We start from the raw sequence: 22,808 nt of genomic DNA, 5'->3' as shown, positions 1-22,808 counted from the left end.
TCCCCTTAGATACCACACCACCTCAACTTCAATGGTGGACCTCTAAAAAATCGGAGGACTGAAACAGCTGGCAATCTCCCCAGATATGACTTTCAAATAAGTGTCTCCTAAATGCACACATCACCCAATATACAGTACAGGTGAAACTCAAAAAATTTGAATATGGTGCAAAAGTTCATTAATTTCAGTAATGCAACTTAAAAGGTGAAACTAATATATGAGAGACTCATTACATGCAAAGCAAGATAGTTCAAGCCGTGATTTGTCATCATTGTGATGATTATGGCTTACAGCTCATGAAAACCCCAAATCCACAATCTCAGAAAATGAGAATATTCCATGCAATCAATAAAACACGGATTGTACATAGAACAATATCGGACCTCTGAAAAGTATACGTATGCATATGTACTCAGTACTTGGTTTGGGCCCCTTTTGCAGCAATTACTGAAATAAATGAACTTTTGCGCGATATTCTAATATTTTGAGTTTCACCCGTACATGTCCATAATTCAAAGTAGGAAAAGGAGACTACATAGTGCTCACCATTTTAAGTTATTAAAAATGAAAAGGTTAAAATCAGTCATATGTATAATTGTAAATCCTAAATGTGATATCCTACATGTCCTCTGGACCCTTCAGAAAATCAGCTGTATGCCATTCTCTAACTGTCATGTGTGTGCAATCTGGCTCTGTATAACGTGATGACCTCACAGGATAACTCTCCGCCTTACGTGTTACGTCCCGAACAGACTTTGTCAGAGGCTGGGGTTCTCCTGGGTCGTCACGTTCTAAATACCCTCCTATTCCTGTTGCCATAGCAATAATACTCTTCTTCAGACCAGCTCTTTTATGACCAACAGCAGATCTAATAACTGGAACATATCTCAACGATAATATATTTCACTAATATAATATATTACTAACTGATTATATAATAATAAAAAAAAATGACATTCCATCTTTCTCCTATATATTCTCATCATAAAATATTTTTATTATACAGGTGTATCTTGGTTTACGAACGCCTCGGTTAACATAATTTTCGGTTTACGAATGAAAATCCATTGAAAATAATGCCTCGATTTACAAATTTTTTATGAATTTTTTCGCAATATGAAGTGTATGTTGGTACCGATTTTTAAATGCAATTGCCGGCTTTGTTTTTTCTTCACTATAGCTCACGGAATTAGCTGTCACTTTCCCCAGAGCTAAAGGATACTTTGTTTCTTTTATCTCGGGAAATAAACTAAAAGGAAAGATTGTTTCTTTTAACTCGGGGAAATAAACTAAAAAGAAACGCTGTTTCTTTTATCTCGGGAAACAAACTAAAAAGAAACATTGTTTCTTTTAACTCGGGGAAGTGACTAAAAGGAAACGTTGTTTCTTTTATCTCGGGGAAACAAACTAAAAAGAAACATTGTTTGTTTTAACTCGGGGAAATAAACTAAAAGGAAACTTTCTTTCGTTTAGCTGGGGGGAAAGTGACAGCTGAATCTCTGAGCTATAGTGAAGAAAAAAAAACCCGGTAATTACATTTAAAAACCGGCACTGACCTATAGTGACAGTGATTTTTTTTTTTACTTTTTTTCTGACCTCCGGAACGGATTAATTGGTTTTCAATGCATTCCTATGGGAAACCGCATTTCAGTCTACAAATTTTTCGCAATACAAAACGTCCCGGAGAACGCATTAAATTCGTAAACCGAGGTACGCCTGTAATTATATGCCCACATAACATATCAGTGAGGATGACATGCTCCCATCATCCACCTGGCGCTCCCCCTGGGCCTATCAGAGGAAGCCTTATATTCAATGCTAAAAAAAACAAGTCTTCTGCTGAATGGCAGTGAAATCCTCAGCCCGACCTTCTTTACGACCGGCAGCAGGCAGAAGGTTGCCAGTCCTGCTGCTTCAGCATAGTGCCGCCTACTGTATATAGCTAATGCTGATACTTTTATATCACAGCAAACAGAGTGACCACCTCGTTCTCTAATGAAAATATTCCATACAGGCCAGCTTGGCCCAAACTATTTAAAGTGAAATGAAACCTGGAATTCTACCTAAAAGATATGCAAGCCCAAGAATAAAAAGGTAATATATTACAGCTTACCAGACCTTTGATTTGATGTCTGCATTCTTTTTCCTTTATTTGGTTTAAGAACATTTTCAGTGTTCCGCATCCTTCTGGTATCTTCTAAACTGTACACCTCAATGTTATCACCTTTTCCAGTTATCTTCTGTGCAGTACAAAACAAGTCCTCCCTATGTAATGGATATGAGGGGGTGAGGGGGTTTATATCTAAATCAGGAATGAGCAGCCTAGGGTGACAACCGTGCTTCTACACAGGTACAGCGATCGAGTGTTGTCACCCGAGGACACGAAGTTTGTTTCTGGCAGCATCCCCAAGTGAAAATAAAGAAACAAATATAAATTAAGTAATGCAACTACCACATCTAAGGACTGGTCAGTGGTTTTGGGATTTGAATATGTGTTAAAGTACTGTACTCGCCTTGCAAAACAATCCATTCAGTTTAAAAAGAAATGCAAACTCTTTGATATAAAACAAATTATAAATATTATTATTATTATTATACAGGATTTATATCGCGCCAACAGTTTGCTCAGCACTTTACAATATAACGGGAGACAATACAGCAACAATACAGTTCAATACAAGAGGGACAGGAGGGCCCTGATCCTGGGAGCTTACAATCTAGGAGGGAGGGGCTAGTGGTACAAAAGGTAGTAACTGTGGGGGATGGACTGGTAGGAAGAGTAGAAGATTCCATTATTAGCTGAGGGCAGGATAGGCTTCCCTGAAGAGATAGGTTTTCAGAGATCGCCTAAAAGTGAGCAGAGTAGGCGATAGTCTGATAAATTGGGGTAGAGAGTTCCAGAGGATGGGGGAGGCTCTGGAAAAGTCCTAGAGATGAGCATGGGAGGAGGAGACAAGGGAGCTAGAGAGTAGGAGGTTGTGGGAGGAGCGGAAAGTATGGTTTGGGTGATATTTAGAGACAAGATTGGTGATGTAATTTGGGGCAGAGTTATAAATAGCTTTATATGTGATTGTTAATGTTTTGAATTTTATTTGTTGGGCAATGGGAAACCAGTGGAGGGATTGGCAGAGAGGGGTGGAGGACACTGAGTGGAGGACAGTGGAGGGATTGGCAGAGAGGGGTGGAGGACACTGAGTGGAGGCCAATGAAGGGATTGGCAGAGAGGGGTGGAGGACACTGAGTGGAGGTCAGTGGAGGGATTGGCAGAGAGGGATGGAGTACATTGAGTGGAGGTCAGTGGAGGGATTGGCAGAGAGGAGTGGAAGACACTGAGTGGAGGTCAGTGGAGGGATTGGCAGAGAGGGATGTAGGACACTGAGTGGAGGTCAGTGGAAGGATTGGCAGAGAGGGATGGAGGACACTGAGTGGAGGTCAGTTGAAGGATTGGCAGAGAGGGGTGGAGGACACTGAGTGGAGGCCAGTGGAGGGATTGGGAGAGAGGGGTGGAGGACACTGAGTGGAGGCCAGTGGAGGGATTGGCAGAGAGGGATGGAGGACACTGAGTGGAGACCAGTGGAGGGATTGGCAGAGAGGGGTGGAGGACGCTGAGTGGAGACAAGTGGAGGGATTGGCAGAGAGGGGTGGAGGACACTGAGTGGAGGCCGGTGGAGGGATTGGGAGAGAGGGGTGGAGGACACTGAGTGGAGGCCAGTGGAGGGATTGGCAGAGAGGGGTGGCAGATACGGAACGGTTAGTAAGGTGGATGAGTCTGGCAGCAGCATTCATGATAGACTGAAGAGGGGATAGCCTGCGATGAGGTCGGCCAATGAGGAGGGAGTTACAATAGTCAAGGCGAGAGATAACAAGGGAGAGAATAAGTTGCTTAGTGGTTTCCGGGGTTAGGAACGGCCGTATCTTGGAGATGTTGTGGAGGTGAAGTCACAAGATTTGGACATTGATTGGATTTGGGGCTGAAAGCACAGATGGGAGTCTAGGATTACACCTAGTACCCTGGCATGAGGGGAGGGACTGATGATTGTGTTATTGATCTAGATGGATAAGTCGGGGGAGGGGAGGGGGCACGGACTGGAGGGAATACTAAGAGCTCAGTTTTAGAAATATTGAGTTTGAGGAAGTGGAGTGACATCCATGCCGATATGTCGCTTAGTAGGTTAGTAATGCGAGAGGAGACTGAAGGGGTGAGGTGAGGAGGAGAAAGATAGATTTGTGTGTCATCAGCATAGAGATGGTACTTAAAGCCATGGGAGTTTATCAAGTGACCAAGGGAGGAGGTGTAGATGGAGAAGAGAAGGGGTCCAAGGACAGAACCTTGAGGGACCCCTACAGAGAGAGGGAGTGGAGAGGAGGAGACCGACTTATAGGTAAGGCTGAAGGAGCGCTGCGATAGGTAGGAGGAGAACCAGGAGAAAGCAGAGTTTTGGAAGCCAAGAGAGTGGAGGTTTTTTTTCTCTTTTTTATAAGTCCTCATGCACACTTGACCTTTTTACAGCGGCTGTTTTTGGCTTTTGGCACTTTTTTCTACAGCCAGTAAACCCCCCAGCATGTTCTCCTATGTGTCCATGCACACATAGGCTTTATTCAGCGTTTTTTTTGACAGGAACGTTTTCTTGCTGGAAAAAAACCCAGAACTAGAGGGTTTCAAGAGTTTTTTAAAAATGTAACACTGATAAAAGCTGAAAAAAATGTGGCTATCTTGTGTTTATGAGCCTGAAGATTTTGTGGGAGCATAACTGCTAAAAAACGGAAACACTGAAAAACACTAAAAAATGCTAAAAAAAAGCTAATGCAAAAATTAAAAAAAAAACACTACAAAACTCACGTTTTTAATGCAGCATTCTACAGCTAACGCTGACTGGTGTTTTTATGACGTCCGGTGTGTGTGAGGCCTAAGTCCTCATGCACACTTCGGGGACATTTTGATAATGCTGGTAATGGTAGCTGTGTAAAGTCACGTTAAAAAACAAAGTTTTTCAGTTTTTTATAGCGTTTTTGCATTAGCGTTTATCAGCAGTTTCCCGCATTTGCGTCTTTTTTAGCTTTTTTTACCAAAAAAAAAAACATTTTTGGTCAAAAAAGTCCAAAAACGCCGGTTTGCGGTGTTTTATCATGTTTTTTAGTGTTAGAGTGTTTTTACAGCTAAAAAACTCTTCTAGAAGCCCACTAGTCCTGGGTTTTTTTCAGCCAAAAAACATCCCTGCCAAAAAACGTTGATTCCAGTCTATGTGTGTATGGACACATAGGATAACATGCCGGGGATGGACACGTAGGATAACATGCCGGGGATGGACACACAGGATAACATGCCGGGGATGGACACATAGGATAACATGCCGGGGATGGACACACAGGATAACATGCCGGGGATGGACACATAGGATAACACGCCGGGGATGGACACATAGGATAACACGCCGGGGATGGACACATAGGAAAACATGCCGGGGATGGACACATAGGATAACATGCCGGGGATGGACACATAGGATAACACGCCGGGGATGGACACATAGGATAACACGCCGGGGATGGACACATAGGATAACACGCCAGGGATGGACACATAGGATAACATGCCGGGGATGGACACATAGGATAACATGCCGGGGATGGACACATAGGATAACATGCCGGGGATGGACACATAGGATAACATGCCGGGGATGGACACATAGGATAACATGCTGGGGATGAACACGTAGGATAACATGCCGGGGATGGACACATAGGATAACATGCCGGGGATGGACACATAGGATAACATGCTGGGGGTTTACTGGCTGTAGAAAAAAAAGTCAAAAGCCAAAAACAGCCGCTGTAAAAATGTCCCGTGTGCAGGAGGAAGAAGTGATCGTATACCCTCTCTTCTCAGCTGCATAAGAGCCAGGAGAGGAGAAACAGTAGAACACTGATCCTCTTAGTAAATGGCTGTGAAGGGGGGGTATCAGAACAAGTTGGATCATTGGATTTTCCAGCATAGCTAGAGACCTGGCCATGCTGTACTCTCGTGCCTAGTGTGGACAGTTTTTATTTGGAAATCAGAGGGACTGGAAGGAACACCAGGGATTTCACAAAAAGGAAGCAACACAAAGAGTAAAGGAGACTTTTTCATACAAGTACATGGTACAATCAGACATAGGAAATGCTGGGTTTACATATTCTGTAAGCCTCCTATTAGAAAGTATCTTCAGGACAAACAAATGGGCTATCCTTGCAAAAACACTTTGACATAAAATGTATCCTCCTGCAGAAAGTGACATTCTACTTATGAATTGATATTTCTAGGTTTGTCGTGGCTTTCTTTTATCTTCTTCCGTAAAACATTCTTCCTATTTCTTTAAAATGATTTCTGCTTTTTATACACTTTGTGGTGCGCTCATATCCTCTGTCTATAAACTAGAATACATTCAGACCGTCCACCAGTGACCACACATCCTCCGCCATCCAGCTACCGCACCCTGGAAGGAGAGATGAGACTCTTCATCTTCATCAGTCTGTCCTTCCTAGGTAAGTGCTAAAACCAATTATAAAAGTTATTATTCGTATCTAATTTGTGGTCGGTCTGGGCACAGGAGGGATTGCAGCAGTAAATTATAGCTATTTAGAATTGCTTGGGTATAATTTCAGTGTTTTATTGGTTTTTTTTTGTTTTCACACGAAATATAAGAAGATGAGAAATGGCAGTTCAAGACCGTTCATAGCTATGAACAGACTTAAACTGCCATCTCTCATCTTCTTAGAAGTGTGAACTGACAAATTTCTCAAGAAATATTATTGCATGGGTATAATTTCGGTGTTTTTGTTTTCACATGAAATATATATTTATTTTTATTTATTACAGGCACTTATATACAGGGCTGTAGATAAAATTTTTTTCTGGTGGGGCGGGGGGTTCAGCTCGCAGCTGAGCTGCATTTTTACAGCTCGCGGGCGAGTAAAAATTTCAAGGGCTGCAGGGATGGTTGGAAAATGTCCTCTGGGGAAGGGTTCAGACCCCCCTGACCCCTTCCTTATCTACACCCCTGCTTATATAGCGCCATCAATTTACACAGCGCTTTACATATATATTGTACATTCATATCAGTCCCTAACCCTCAAGGGGTGTACAATCTAAGGTCCCTAACCCTCAAGGGGTGTACAATCTAAGGTCCCTGACCCTCAAGGGGTGTACAATCTAAGGTCCCTAACCCTCAAGGGGTGTACAATCTAAGGTCCCTAACCCTCAAGGGGTGTACAATCTAAGGTCCCTAACCCTCAAGGGGTGTACAATCTAAGGTCCCTAACCCTCAAGGGGCGTACAATCTAAGGTCCCTAACCCTTAAAGGGTGTACAATCTAAGGTCCCTAACCCTTAAGGGGCGTACAATCTAAGGTCCCTAACTTACATTCATACATACACATACTAGGGACAATTTAGACAGGAGCCAATTCACCTACCAGCATGTTTTTGGAGTGTGGGAGGAAATCAGAGTACCCAGAGGAAACCCACGCAGGCACAGGGAGAACATGTATTTAAAGGATAACTCCACTTTAATGGAAAACTTTTAGCAAATTAAAAAAAAATTGCATATATACTTGCTACACAAGCAATAATAAATAACTTTTTCAATCTGCAGCCATTGTAATATTCTGTAAAACTCAACGTAATATGGCAACCTGGAGGCATTCTGTACATTGGTTTATAGAAGGCTTTCAGAACTGTCATTTCCTGTCTGTGTGATTGACTGATTTTCCCAGACGTCTCCCATATGGAAGAAAAATTTATTTGAAATACTACAATTTTGGCCATATTCATTAGATTTAAAAAAAATATATATAAATTATATGTGTGTGTGTGTGAACACACTGTATGTTGAAATGCGTTTTTATTACAAAATATATTAAAAATATTTTTAAACATACATTTTTATTATACAGTACATCTTAAAAAATACAAATCTACATTTTTGGAATGCATTTACAAATATATGTACAAATATATGCTAAAATGACTTTTTTATATGTTTAAAAAAATCTGAAGAATATATTTAAAATATATATATTTTAAAAAATATTTTTCAGATATTTTGTAATATATAAAAAACACATTTCAACATGCAATAATATATATATATATATATATATATATATATATATATATTTATATATACACACACAGTGAAGGAAATATGTATTTGATCCCCTGCTGATTTTGATTGTTTGCCCACTCACAAAGAAATGATCAATCTAATAATCGAATGTTCGGTGTATTGTAACACTGAGAGACAGAATAGCAACAACAAATTCAAAAGAAATGCATGTCTAACAAATGATGACTGATCTGCATGTTCATGAGGGATATAGGTATTTGATCCCCTATCATTCAGCAGGATTTCTGGCTACCAGGTGTCTTTCATACAGATAACAAGCTGAGATTAGAAGCAGTCTCTTAAAGGGAGTGCTGCTAATCTCATTTTGTTACCTGTATAAAAGACACCTGTCCACAGGAGCAATCAAACAATCAGATTTCAAACTCTCCACCATGGCAAAGACCAATGAGCTGTCCAAGGATGTCGGGGACAAGATTGTAGACCTACACAAGGCTGGACTGGGCTACCAAACTATCACCAAGCAGCTTGGTGAGAAGGTGACAACAGTTGGTGCAATCATTCACAAATAGAAGAAACACAAAACAAGTGTCAGTCTCCCTAGGTCTGGTGCACCATGCAAGATCTCACCTCGTGGAGTGTCAATAATCATGAGAACAGTGAGGAATCATCCCAGAACTACACGTGAGGATCCTGTCAATGATCTCCAGGCAGCTGGGACCACAGCCACCAAGAAAACAATTGGTAACACACTACGCCGACAAGGACTGAAATCCTGCAGTGCCCGCAAGGTCCCTCTGCTCAAGAAAGCACATGTCCAGGCCCGTCTGAAGTTTGCCACTGAACATCTGAATGATGCAGAGGAGGACTGATTGAAAGTGTTGTGGTCAGATGGCATCAACTCAACTCGCCGTGTTTGGAGGAGGAGGAATGCTGCCTATGACCCCAAAAACACCATCCCAACTGTCAAACATGGTGGTGGAAACATTCTGCTTTGGGGGTGTTTTTCTGCTAAGGGGACAGGACAACTGCACCGCATCAAAGGAACGATGGACGGGGAAATGTACCGTCAAATCTTGGGTGAGAACTTTCTTTCCTCAGCCAGAGCATTGAAAATGGGTCATGGATGGGTGTTCCAGCATGACAATGACCCAAAACACACGGCCAAGGCAACAAAGGAGAGGCTCAAGAAGAAGCACATTAAGGTCCTGGAGTTTCCTAGCCAGTCTCCAGACCTTAATCCGATTGAAAATCTGTGGAGGGAGCTGAAAGTTCAAGTTGCCAAACGTCAGCCACCAAACCTTAATGACTTGGAGAGGATCTGCCAAGAGGAGTGGGCCAAAATTCCTCCTGAGATGTGTGCCAATCTGGGGGCCAACTACAGGAAACATCTGACCTCTGTGATTGCCAACAAGGGATTTGCCACCAAGTACTAAGTCATGTTTTGTGAAGGGGATCAAATCCTTATTTCCCTCATGAACATGCAGATCAGTCATCATTTGTTAGACATGCATTTCTGCAGAATTTTTGTCATATGTAAAAAGAAAAAATCACGTGCTATAAGTGTCCAGAAAAGCAGAGAAGTCCATCAGATCATTGTGCTGCAGATTCTTTCTATGCTATGACAGAATAAATCAGTAAAAGTAGTGTGCTCTCCACCAATCTGAAACCTGTAATAAGACTACACTACACCTCCTCCTTCTCTTTGCATTCTCCTAAAGTGCCCACTATGTGATAAACTCACCAAATTTATTGACCTCTTAAAATAATAGATGGGTCTGTAATAGCCTTTTAAATGCTGTGCAATCCATGACGTCACTTCTGCCAAAAGGAACACATGACCTAGGTTCACACCTAAGTGGCGCAGCGAGCCTCCTTTGCACCGACATGGCAGCCCTTTTATTTGAATGGGCTGCTGTGCCTGCATTTCCTACAGGAAAAAGGTTCCTGCACCTATTCTAAAACCCAGCAGTGAACTGTCACAGCAAAAGCCAATCTCCAAGTCCCGGAAAATGGATGTTCGTCAGCACCCATGGGATCGTCGAGCAGGGAGGAACAGAACTCTGCCTATGTTTACATAGGCAGAGCTCTGTTCTGACAGGAGGGAGTGATTGATTGTGTGCCAGAGCAGAGCTGAGAACACGATCCATCACTTCCCCTAGTACAAGCACCACCTAGTGTACACCAAGCACATACTGTAGCTAGGCATACAGGTAACCCATTGATCACCCTAGATGTTAACCCCTTCCCAACCAGTGCCATAAATACAGAGTTCAGTGTATATTTTTAACACTGATCACCGTATTAGTGTCACTGGTTCCCACAAAGTGGCAGTTAGTGTAAAAATGTCCGCTACCATATCGCAGTCCTGCTATAAGTCACTGTTCACCGCCATTACTAGTATAGTTGATCCAGGGGATCAGGAAAGATTTTTTTTTCCCAGCAGGAGCAAATTGGATCATGCTTTGCTGGGTTTTTTCTTTTGCCTTCCTCTGGATGGGGGTGTAGGATTATAACTTTTTTTTATGGTTGAACTGGATGGACTTTTGTCTTTTTTCAGCCAGACTAACTATGGAACTATGGAACAAACTAATCAATATACACTTATTGGGATATTTTACCAAAATACATTTTGGCCTAAATTTATGAAGAAATTTGATTTTTAAATTTTTTTATTGAATGTTTTATAGTAGAAAATTATATTTTTTTCTCAAGATTGTCACCCTTTTTTTGTTTGTAATGCAAAAAGTAAAAAACAGCAAAGGTGATTAAATACCACCAAAAAAAGATTTATTTGTGGGAAATAAAGGAGATAAATTTAATTTAGGCACAGCGTTGCATGACCGTGCAATTGTCAGTTAACGTAATGCACAAAAATGGCCTGGTCGGGGGGGGGGGGGGAGTAAATCTTCCAGACCAGAGCAGAAGTGGGGGTACTGCATTATTTTTGGATTGTTGAGGTTTTATTCCCTGGTTGTGGAGCTGGAAGAGGAAGCCTGGAAGGTTCAGTAGGCAAGAGATTGCACAATCAATACGGAGTTGAGAGGAGAGGACCACTTTGCTGGGTGGATGGCACAGCATTAAAAAGGCTATTAAAAACCCACTTATTAATATAAGGAGATGATAAATCCAGTGAGGAGGTGTACTGTAGTCCTTTTACACATTTATAATTGGTGGAGAGAACACGCTGCAGCTAGAAAAAGCTCAGTACAGAGATTTTTTTTACTGATCTAAAATGTAGCCCATTGTTTACAATGTGTCTGTACACACAGGCACATAAACAAGCACTGCGTATTCGTGAGTTAATAAAATAGAAAAATCTGCTTTCCTGGCCAGTATGAGCAAATACGGGTATATGGGTGTATATATGCACATATGGGTATAAATGGTACTGGATTTTGCATAGGGGTGTATTGCACGTGTGAATGAGCATACATGCAAATATGCACAAAACAAACATTGGAACTATGGGCAGCACAGTGGCTAAATGGTTAGCACTTCCACCTGGCAGTACTCAGGTCATTGGTTTGAATCCCAACCACAGTACTGCCTGGAGCTTGCATGCTCTCCCTGTACCTGTGGGGTTTCCTCCAGGTACTCCAGTTTCCTCCCACACTCCAAAGACATGCTGGTAGGTTAATTGGATCCTGCCTAAATTGGCCCTAGTATATGAATGTGAGTTAGGGACCTTAGATTGTATACCCCTTGAGGGTTAGGGACCTTAGATTGTACGCCCCTTGAGGGTTAGGGACCTTAGACTGTACGCCCCTTGAGGGTTAGGGACCTTAGATTGTACGCCCCTTGAGGGTTAGGGACCTTAGATTGTACGCCCCTTGAGGGTTAGGGACCTTAGATTGTACGCCCCTTGAGGGTTAGGGACCTTAGATTGTACGCCCCTTGAGGGTTAGGGACCTTAGATTGTACGCTCCTTGAGGGTTAGGGACCTTAGATTGTACGCCCCTTGGGGGTTAGGGACCTTAGATTGTACGCCCCTTGGGGGTTAGGGACCTTAGATTGTACACCCCTTGAGGGTTAGGGACCTTAGATTGTACGCCCCTTGAGGGTTAGGGACTGATGTGAATGTACAATATATATGTACAAAATTGACAGCACTATACAAGTACCTGTAATAAATGACATCCAGAAATGCTGATGCTCAAACATCAGTACCGTGTGCAAGAGGCCTTCCTGCTTTCCTCTGTCAAACCACAGGAAACATTTGCAGCAAAGTGGTCTAATGGACTTCCTCATTTTTTTTACATATGTTCACAATGTTGCAAGGCATTTTAGAAAACATAAATAAATATATGATTGTACCTGGTTCTGATCCGGTTTTTGATCTATGATCACAATATTGCACAGTGCACTGGAATTTTTTTTCTTTTTTTTTATATGATCAAGATATACATATTTGGAGTAACTCAATATGTTTTTTTGTAAAAAAAATAAAAAAAATCTTTTAAGATATATATTGATATATCGATGTGTATAGAATATTGTATTTTATTTTTATGTATATTTGTGAAGGTCTCACATTAGTCTAGAACTTTCTGTAACATTTAGAAGCATGTGCCCCCTCAAAGGGGATGCAGTTAGGTGTCTGGCAGCCTATATAGGGAAAGCATCTTTTCCATAAAGCACAGGGAGAAATATTGACATCAAAGGACACGATGAAACGAACAGATATTTCTTCAGGGCAACAAAAGGTAGGGGTCGGCTACAAAGCTTGTTAAAAACCCCCCATGTATATTGATCACCTAATGAGCACACTTTAACCACTTGCTGTTTAAGACCTTTATATAAAGAGCACAGTGACTAAATGGTTAGTGCTTCTGCCTGGGAGTACTGGGGTTGTTGGTTCAAATCCCAACCATGGCACCACCTGCCTGGAGTTTGCATGTTCTCCCTGTGCCTGCATGGATTTCCTCTGGGTACTCCAGTTTACTCCAAAGACATTCTGGTAGGTTAATTGGATCAATTAACTGAGTCACCAGAGAGGTGCAGTGTCACTAGGTGTGATTGTACTGCTGGGGTTAGTGATTAGAGACGCTGGCTGCTCTAATGTCACTTTGCCAGTGCAGCCAGTCCATGCATTCGCAGTACAGTGTCCCCATGTCAGTGTCCCTGATCATTGCCATACCAGTGCAACAATGTCCCTGATCACCGCCACACCATACATTTCCATACCAGTGCAACAAAGTCACAGTGTCCCTGATCACCAGTACACCATATGTCTCCATACCAGTGCAACAAAGTCACAGTGTCCCTGATCACCACCACACCATATGTCACCATACTAAACTTCACTCGTCATGTTTGGAGGAAAAAGAAGGATGAGTTGCATCCCAAGAACACCATCCCTACTCTGAAGCATGGGGGTGGTAACATCAGGCTTTGGGGGTGCTTTTCTGAGAAGGGGACAGGATGACTGCACTGTATTAAGGAGAGGATGAATGGGGCCATTTATTGTGAGATTTTGAGCAACAACCTCCTTCCCTCTGTCAGAGCATTGAAGATGGGTCGTGGCTGGGTCTTCCAACATGACAACGACCCGAAGCACACAGCCAGGATAACCAAGGAGTGGCTCCGTAAGAAGCATATCAAGGTTCTGGAGTGGCCTAGCCAGTCTCCAGACCTAAATCCAATAGAACATCTTTGGAGGGAGCTGAAACTCTGTGTTGCTCAGCGACAGCCCCGAAACCTGACAGATCTAGAGGAGATCTGTGTGGAAGAGTTGGCCAAAATCCCTGTTGCAGTGCAAACCTGGCCAAGGACTACAGGAAACGTCTGACCTCTGGAATTGCAAACAAAGACTTCTGTACTAAATATTAACACGGATTTTCTCAGGTGTTCAAATACTTCTGTTCAGCAGTGCAAGGCAAATACATTCTTTACAAATCATACAATGGGATTTCCTGAATTTTTTTTTTAAATTCTGTCTCTCAGAGTGGGAATGCACCTACAATGTGAATGTCAGACCCCTCCATGATTTCTAAGTGGGAGAACTTGCAAAATCGCAGGATGTTCAAATACTTCTGTTCCTCACTATATAAATGTATATCTTTTTCATTTATTCTTATTTAGGTATGTTTATATATTTCACATCTTAATTATTGTCAGTGGAGCGCGACGCCTTGTTTTCTTGATTCATTTATAGTGACAGTAGTGTAGGCGACTCACTCATTTTATTTAAATATTAAATATTTCACACACCAGTTTATTTATTTTATTTATTGCATTTACTCCACTCAATTTATTAAATTACATTTTTTTGGTGGAATTTTATTAACAACCAAATTTTTTATATATTCACTCAAAATATTTTTATTTATAGAATACACCATAGTAGTTCACAAGAATGGATTCATTACCAGAACTTTAGTAATGTTTGCCAAAACTGCCTTAAGTCACACTGAACCAATTATGTAGATAAGTTTGGCTCATCCCTAGCCAGGAAGCACTTAGTACAGCCCCGTAGTATTTTTCATTAAATAACAAACTCAGTAAAAAGCTGCATAAACCAAGTTCTGGGGCAAATGATTGCTTGGCTGTTGCCAGAATGGGGACAACACTGAAAACCAGGCAACGGTTCTAAACCTTCTCAACTCTGTTCAGTAAAATAAGTTTTGGCTGGCGGCAGGCTTTACATCAACTATATCTATGTAAAGGCATAGCACAGGGTATTTTCAGTGAATTCATATATTGAGCTACTACTGCACTGTTTGATGTAACAATTCTTGTTGTGACTTTGCGTTTTATTATTGTTATTGTAATAAATTGAGATATTTGACTAGAGCGAGAAAGCACTGAATTTGTAGTCACTCTGCCTCCATTCCTAAAGCCATCAAAGTAAGATCAGCCACACAAGGAGTGCATTGTTTTTTGTGAGTTGGCCAACCCATAAATATGCAGATAAATGGTAACCACCCCAATCTATAACTAGCCTCTACACTACGGTGCACATGGAAGAGGCTTTTCACATTAGAAATTTCCCAGCACACTTACCAGCTTGCCTGCAACAAATGCGGGGTTAATTGGGTTTTGTGGCAAGGTAGCTGGTAAATGTGCTGGGAAATATTCTGTTGTTTGTATAGCACCCCACTAGTTAGCTAGGTTTTCTAGAGAGGAAGGCTAAGTAGCAGCCTGGGCATGAGTCAGCCAGGTCTTCTTAGGACATAGCTGAGAGCTCTGCAGATCAGTTTCCTGATGCCTCCCCCTGTTCTAGAGATTCGAGAAGTTTCTAGAAGGCAGTGAGTGGGGGTGAGTTACGTCACGGTTGATAGCACGTGACTTCCTCAGGATATACGCCTATCTATCTATCTATTATGCGGACATCTACGGGTGCAGCCTAAGCTCTACCCTTACTCCAAGTGTTAGAAAATGGTTAAAAAGAATACAGGGGAAAAAACAAACATACTTTATTAATACCCTGGGTCCCTATAACATTACATGTCACATGTATTAGTGGCGTTTACTTACCAGTTTAATTGAGTAAACCATTTAGTTTTTAAAGTATTTTACAATTAGTCCTATTGCCTAGATACAGGGTATTAATAAAGTATGTTAGTTTTTTCCCCTGTATTCTTTTTAACCATTTTCTAACACTTGGAGTAAGGGTAGAGCTTAGGCTGCACCCGTAGATGTCCGCATAATAGATAGGAAGTCGGACTCCAACAATATGGCCGTGTGGTTACCGCCCCTTCCTCTGTCAATTGAGTGGCTGAGAGGATAAAAGCAGAGACCAGGCCCATAGTAGGCGTATATCCTGCGGAAGTCACGTGCTATCAACCGTGACGTAACGCATAGATACGCCAGTGGGAGGAGCCTAACGGACCGCGCGGTGAGGTCATTTCCGGCGTCGGCGCCATCTTGGTCCACCTTCCTAGTGAGGATCCACACAGGCCAGTACACCCATGGTGTGGTGCAAATGCGTATGTTCAACCACGCAAATGTGAGTAGTACTACCAGTGTGGCTTTATTAAAAGGTTTGCAGTTTTACACTATGTGGATCTTTTTTGTCCTATGTGGGGTATTTATGGAGTAAGTGCGTATCAAATATCTGGAGGAACCTAGTGGAAATCAGGACCCATCAGAGGAGGAAGTACCACCACCATTGCTGAAGAGACCCCCAAGGTGTTGTGGGAGGATTACCTAAGAGGCAATTGTCTGGCTCATTGGTCCTGTGGGGCCTGGGCAGGAAGGTGAGGGGGCACCCCTGTCTTTGTGGATTCACATTTTAGCTGGGAGCACCTGCATGATTTTTGTGTGTTTGGTTCACTTAACAAGACGGACTTATAATACTGGGAGGATTCACAGCACTTGTGCCATTTATTGGTTTTTTATTTAAGTATGTGGATAGGGTATTTATAGCGCTGCACTGCTTTACAATTATACTTCTTAAGGGATCCTGACCACTCCCCAGCAGAACACTTGGCATGGGGTCAGGACAGCCCTTAAGTATAACTGAGCCTCAGCAGCAGGAAAAGTGTGGAAGATGGAGTGAGAGGCTAGATGCAGGAGCCTGGGAGGGGGGCCCAGTGGGAAGGTGCCTACCTACAGGCAGAAGCTGGAAGGGTGGATCACTTGACCTCACTGGTCCACAGAGAGAGGACCACCTGTAGAGCCAAGGAAGGAGTCAGACAAGATGGAGGCCTGAAGGCAGCTAACAACCCAACCAGCTTGTAGGCGAGGAACAGTGAGTAATCCTACACACCTTGGGCCAGATAAGGGGAGAGGGCATTCTGGTGGGAAACCTAACTATCCTCGTTCTGGAGCTGTGCATTTAAAGTGGAAGTAAACCCACTTTGTATATTTTTACCTACAGGTAATCTTATAATAAAGCTTACCTGTAGGTAAAATGCATATCTCCTAAACGTGGAGCATTTAGGAGATATTCAAGTTTTTTTGCAGCCGACACATGCGCTCTGAAGGAATGGCGAATCCGTGCTGTGTCCCGAGACTTCCGTGCGCATGTGTAGGAGTGACATCATCGTGACCTACTGCATACTAGCACATTATGTCTTTACCTTGCAGGGTATTTTTTTTTTAATGGACGTGGTTTACTACCACTTTAAAGCAACAGATTCTGGGACCCGTTGCTCAAGGATTCCCTCAATACAGCTGGATGAGATGAGGATTCATCTGGGGTCTGGGGTGGTACACCAGGAGAAGCTGGAGAGCTCTCCAAGAAGAGATCTGTTGTAGAGACTTGTAAATAGTTATTCAGGTGTTGCCCTCAGTTACAGTTCTCTTGGACATCCCAGACACCCCTCAACCCTATCCAAGTTCAATACCCCTAATAAAAACCCAAAAAACAAGCTCACGGACTGCTTACTGCCTCCTGTGTGCAAGGTCTGAAAAAAATGCATGTTGCCTGGTTGTGAAGGATTATAGGGGGACCTCAAACTCAGTGACCCCTAAGGGGGCAGTGCTACATTTGCAGCCCATACATATACATTATGAGAAGGAGCAGTAAATCAAAACCATCATGTAGCCCTACAAAGGTCTATGGGTAATACACAAATATGGCTGCCCCCGTGTACCTATATAATTACAACCTATACAATTTTTTTGGAACCTTAGGAATTATCACACATTGATAAAATCATTGACATTCAGTAGATCTCTTCTACATGTGCATCTGAAAAATCATTGACAGGACTATACATTCCTTTTAACACATTGCCTCGTCTGCTCATTTTAGGGATCGCAAAATCTTCAAAGTGTATTTATCAGCTGAGAACTCAAACAGTGCAACCTGGAGGTTCTGTTACCATTTTGTGTTCATACTCCGGTCTGGAGCTGGGTGAAGATAAACAGATCGTTTGGGGGGAGGCAGATGGACATTATTGCGGATCTACCAAGAAGATCCTCTCCCCTCCGGGAGATGTTACAGAGAAATATAAAGGAAGACTCTACAGAGAGAAGGATCCCAACAGGAACAGAACAGAATATATCACAATTACAGGACTGGAACCAACAGATGGGCCTACGTTTTGCTGCCTACAGAACAATACTAAACATAAATCTACATGGTGGAATACATATGGGACTCTTCTGCAATTTACAGGTAAATATTTTTTGATTTATTTCTAACAGCCAACAATTTGTTCACTTTTCAGGAAATATTTTTCGCTCCATAAGACGCACTTTTTTCCCTCAAAAAAGGGGGGAAAATGTCAGCGCGTCTTATGGAGTGAATATGGAGTGGCCGGTCCGGTATTTCCGTCGCCGACACCGTGTCAGAATACCGGGCCGGCCGCTCAGCTCTTCTCTGCAGCAGGACCTTACCTGTTCTCCAGTCCAGCGCTGCGCAGTCTTCCCACGCCAGCATCTGTGACAGCCGGTTGCCCACTGTGCCTGCGTGAGAAGCCCGCTCCCCCTCCCTCCCCAAAGGTCCATAGTCTCTGGTCATCCCCTGTACTGTGTCCGCAGTCTCTGGTCATCCCCTGTACTATGTCCGCAGTCTCCGGTCATCTCCTGTACTATGTCCGCAGTCTCCGGTCATCTCCTGTACTATGTCCGCAGTCTCCGGTCATCTCCTGTACTATGTCCGCAGTCTCCGGTCATCTCCTGTACTATGTCCGCAGTCTCCGGTCATCTCCTGTACTATGTCCGCAGTCTCCGGTCATCCTCTGTACTGTGTCCGCAGTCTCCGGTCATCCCCTGTACTGTGTCCGCAGTCTCTGGTCATCTCCTGTACTATGTCCGCAGTCTCTGGTCATCCCCTGTACTGTGTCCGCAGTCTCTGGTCATCTCCTGTACTGTGTCCGCAGTCTCTGGTCATCCCCTGTACCTTCTGCAGTCTCTGGTCATCCCCTGTACCTTCTGCAGTCTCTGGTCATCCCCCGTACTATGTCCGCAGTCTCTGGTCATCCCCCGTACTATGTCCGCAGTCTCTGGTCATCCCCCGTATTATGTCCGCAGTCTCTGGTCATCCCCTGTACCTTCTGCAGTCTCTGGTCATCCCCCGTACTATGTCCGCAGTCTCTGGTCATCCCCCGTACTATGTCCGCAGTCTCTGGTCATCCCCCGTACTATGTCCGCAGTCTCTGGTCATCCCCCGTACTATGCCCGCAGTCTCTGGTCATCCCCCGTACTATGCCCGCAGTCTCTGGTCATCCCCCGTACTATGCCCGCAGTCTCTGGTCATCCCCCGTACTATGCCCGCAGTCTCTGGTCATCCCCCGTACTATGCCCGCAGTCTCTGGTCATCCCCCGTACTATGCCCGCAGTCTCTGGTCATCCCCCGTACTATGCCCGCAGTCTCTGGTCATCCCCCGTACTATGCCCGCAGTCTCTGGTCATCCCCCGTACTATGCCCGCAGTCTCTGGTCATCCCTCGTACTATGTCCGCAGTCTCTGGTCATCCCTTCTGCACTTAGAGGCGCCTTCCTCTTTTTCTTGTTACTGCATTAGAGCCTTGCTTCCACTCTAAGAAGAGCTGCCTCAGTGTTACTGCTCCCATCCATCCATCCATCCCTGACATCCATCTGGCACCTTTATCTTACAGCTACAGAGGTTGGGCTCCAACAAGTGCGCCCTATATAATATACATCTCCTGTACTGTGTCCGCAGTCTCTGGTCATCTCCTGTAGTGTGACCGTGTGAGATGGGGAAACAGCTTTCATTGTTTGAACACTTGTGGAAGTAAATTAAAAATGTTCTGACTGACATTCTGCAGTTTAGCCACAAGATGTCACTGTTTTTTCTAACACAGCCTCAGACTGCATAGAGATTTCTATATTCATGAAGAGGTGGGGTTTTAGACTTGGGAAGTGAACAGGAAAAGGAGAGGAGAGCAGCCATGCTTGAGAGAGAGAAGGGGGGCTGTGTGATCTGAGAATCCGATGCCATGCAGATGTGAGGACAGCCCTCCATAATCAGAAATTCAGTTGAGTGAAGCTGATGGTGTTCAAGATGCTAACCCTGTTCAAAGAAAGGAAAATTGTGGCCAGGAAACTGATGGGAAGCTGAGGAATTAAGCAATATACATACTGTGACATCGCATGCTTGGTGGAGAGACATTGGTTCTGTTCAGAGTCACCAGCTTACACAAAGCAGACCCGGGTCGGTAAGATCGTGCACGCACCTCATTTCAGTGTTGGCGCCTATAGGACTGAGACAGGCCTATAGTTAGTTAGTTAGGGTCTCTGTTTGTGTCAGGCCACATCGCCTGTACTGTGTCCCTGGTCATCGCCTGTACTGTGTCCGCAGTCCCTGGTCATCTCCTGTACTATGTCCGCAGTCCCTGGTCATCTCCTGTACTGTGTCCGCAGTCCCTGGTCATCGCCTGTATTGTGTCCGCAGTCCCTGGTCATCGCCTGTACTGTGTCCGCAGTCCCTGGTCATCGCCTGTACTGTGTCCGCAGTCCCTGGTCATCGCCTGTACTGTGTCCGCAGTCCCTGGTCATCGCCTGTACTGTGTCCGCAGTCCCTGGTCATCGCCTGTACTGTGTCCGCAGTCCCTGGTCATCGCCTGTACTGTGTCCGCAGTCCCTGGTCATCTCCTGTACTGTGTCCGCAGTCTCTGGTCATCTCCTGTACTGTGTCCGCAGTCCCTGGTCATCTCCTGTACTGTGTCCGCAGTCCCTGGTCATCTCCTGTACTGTGTCCGCAGTCCCTGGTCATCTCCTGTACTGTGTCCGCAGTCCCTGGTCATCTCCTGTACTGTGTCCGCAGTCCCTGGTCATCGCCTGTACTGTGTCCGCAGTCCCTGGTCATCGCCTGTACTGTGTCCGCAGTCTCTGGTCATCGCCTGTACTGTGTCCGCAGTCCCTGGTCATCTCCTGTACTGTGTCCGCAGTCCCTGGTCATCTCCTGTACTGTGTCCGCAGTCCCTGGTCATCTCCTGTACTGTGTCCGCAGTCCCTGGTCATCTCCTGTACTGTGTCCGCAGTCTCTGGTCATCTCCTGTACTGTGTCCACAGTCCATTGGTTCAGAATATTTTTTTCTTAATTTCTCCTCTAAAACCTAGGCGCGCCTTATAGTCAGGTGCGTCTTATGGAGCGAAAAATACGGTAACTTGACCTTGCCTTTCGGAAGATGTGCCCCCTTAATGACCAGGCCATTTTTTTTTTGCTATTCAGCTCTGCGCTATTTCAACTGGTAATTGCACGGTCATGCAATGTTGTACCCAAATGAAATTTATGTTCTTTTTTTGATACTAATAGAACTTTCTTTTGGTGATATTTGATCACCAATGGGTTTTTTATTTTTTTGTGATATAAACAAAAAAAGACCAAAAAGTTTGAAAAAAAATGTCTTTGGTTAAAAAAAAAAAGCCCGATATGTGTATATTAATTGGTTTGTGTGAAAGTTATAGCATCTACAAACTATGGTATATATATTGAAATTTACGCAGCTTTTACTTTCTGACTGCTTTTCATATTTCTTGAGGTGCTAAAATGCCAGGGCAGAACAAATGACCCCTTTTTGGAAGGTAGACACCCCAAAGAATTTGATAAGGAACATGGTGAGTATTTTGCAGTATCAATTTTTTCACAGGGTTTTGAAAAAGAAAAAAAGACATGAAAAAATACATTTTTGTTTTCTTTCTTCGTTTTCCAAAAACTTGTGGCAACAAATGAGATCTACAAAATACATACCATACCTCCAAACAAATACCTTGGAGTGACTACTTTCGAAAAAGGGATCATTAGGGGGGAGGGGTGCTTCTACTATTCTGGCATTTCAGAACATTAAAGCTTTTGCCACACATCACCCACTCTTCTAATCACTTGAAGACCAAGCCTTTTCTGATACTTTTTGTTTACTTGAAAAAAATTTTTTTGCTAGAAAAATACTTTGAACCCCCAAACAGTGTATATTGTTTTAAAGCAGAGGCACTGGAGAATAAAACAGTGGGTATTGACATTTTTTATGTCACACAGTATTTGCGCAGCGATCTTTCAAACGCAAATTTTTTGGAATTTGAATGTACAAAAATCACAATATATTGCCCAGTTGTTTGATAAGATATACAGTGGGGCAAAAAAGTATTTAGTCAGCCACCAATTGTGCAAGTTCTCCCACTTAAAAAGATGAGAGAGGCCTGTAATTGGCATCATAGGTAGACCTCAACTATGAGAGACAAAATGAGAAAACAAATCCAGACAATCACATTGGCTGATTTGGAAAGAATTTATTTGCAAATTATGGTGGAAAATAAGTATTTGGTGAATATCAAAAGTTCATGTCAATACTTTGTTATATATCCTTTGTTGGCAATGACAGAGGTCAGACGTTTCCTGTAAGTCCTCACAAGGTTGGCACACACTGTTGCTGGTATGTTGGCCCATCCTCCATGCAGATCTCCTCTAGAGCAGTGATGTTTTGGGGCTGTCGCTGGGCAACACGGACTTTCAACTCCCTCCAAAGGTTTTCTATGGGGTTGAGATCTGGAGACTGGCTAGGCCACTAACCCCAGAAACCACTAAACAGCTCCTCCACTCCCTCATATCACGACTCGATTACTGCAACTCCCTCCTCGCTGGCCTGCCTCGCCGCTGGCTATCCCCGCTTCAGTCGATCCTGAATACGGCTGCCAGACTCATTCACCTTTCCAACCGCTCCATTTCCACCACCCCCTCTGCCAATCCCTCCACTGGCTTCCGATTGCGCAACGGATCAAATTCAAAATCCTAACATTGACGTACAATGCCGTCCACCATACTGCCCCGAACTACATCACTGACCTAATGT

General features: G+C 43.5%; 1 protein-coding gene across 1 annotated transcript in view; it reads left to right on the top strand.

Moving 5' to 3' along the window:
• Positions 1–6,399: 6,399 nt before the first annotated feature.
• The window catches only part of LOC149436678 (uncharacterized), a 37,685-nt gene continuing 21,276 nt past the window's right edge, over positions 6,400–22,808 (top strand). The window contains exons 1-2 of the mRNA XM_089661580.1: positions 6,400–6,525; positions 17,808–18,173. Of these exons, the coding sequence (XP_089517706.1) occupies positions 6,489–6,525; positions 17,808–18,173 (403 nt within the window). The 5' untranslated portion in view covers positions 6,400–6,488. The remainder of the gene's footprint in view (positions 6,526–17,807; positions 18,174–22,808) is intronic.

This window comes from Staurois parvus, unplaced genomic scaffold, assembly GCF_062004578.1.
Source record: "Staurois parvus isolate SC_StPar_1 unplaced genomic scaffold, SC_StPar_1.0 ptg001352l, whole genome shotgun sequence".
Taxonomy (NCBI): domain Eukaryota; kingdom Metazoa; phylum Chordata; class Amphibia; order Anura; family Ranidae; genus Staurois; species Staurois parvus.
This window is presented reverse-complemented; position numbering and strand designations above follow the sequence as displayed.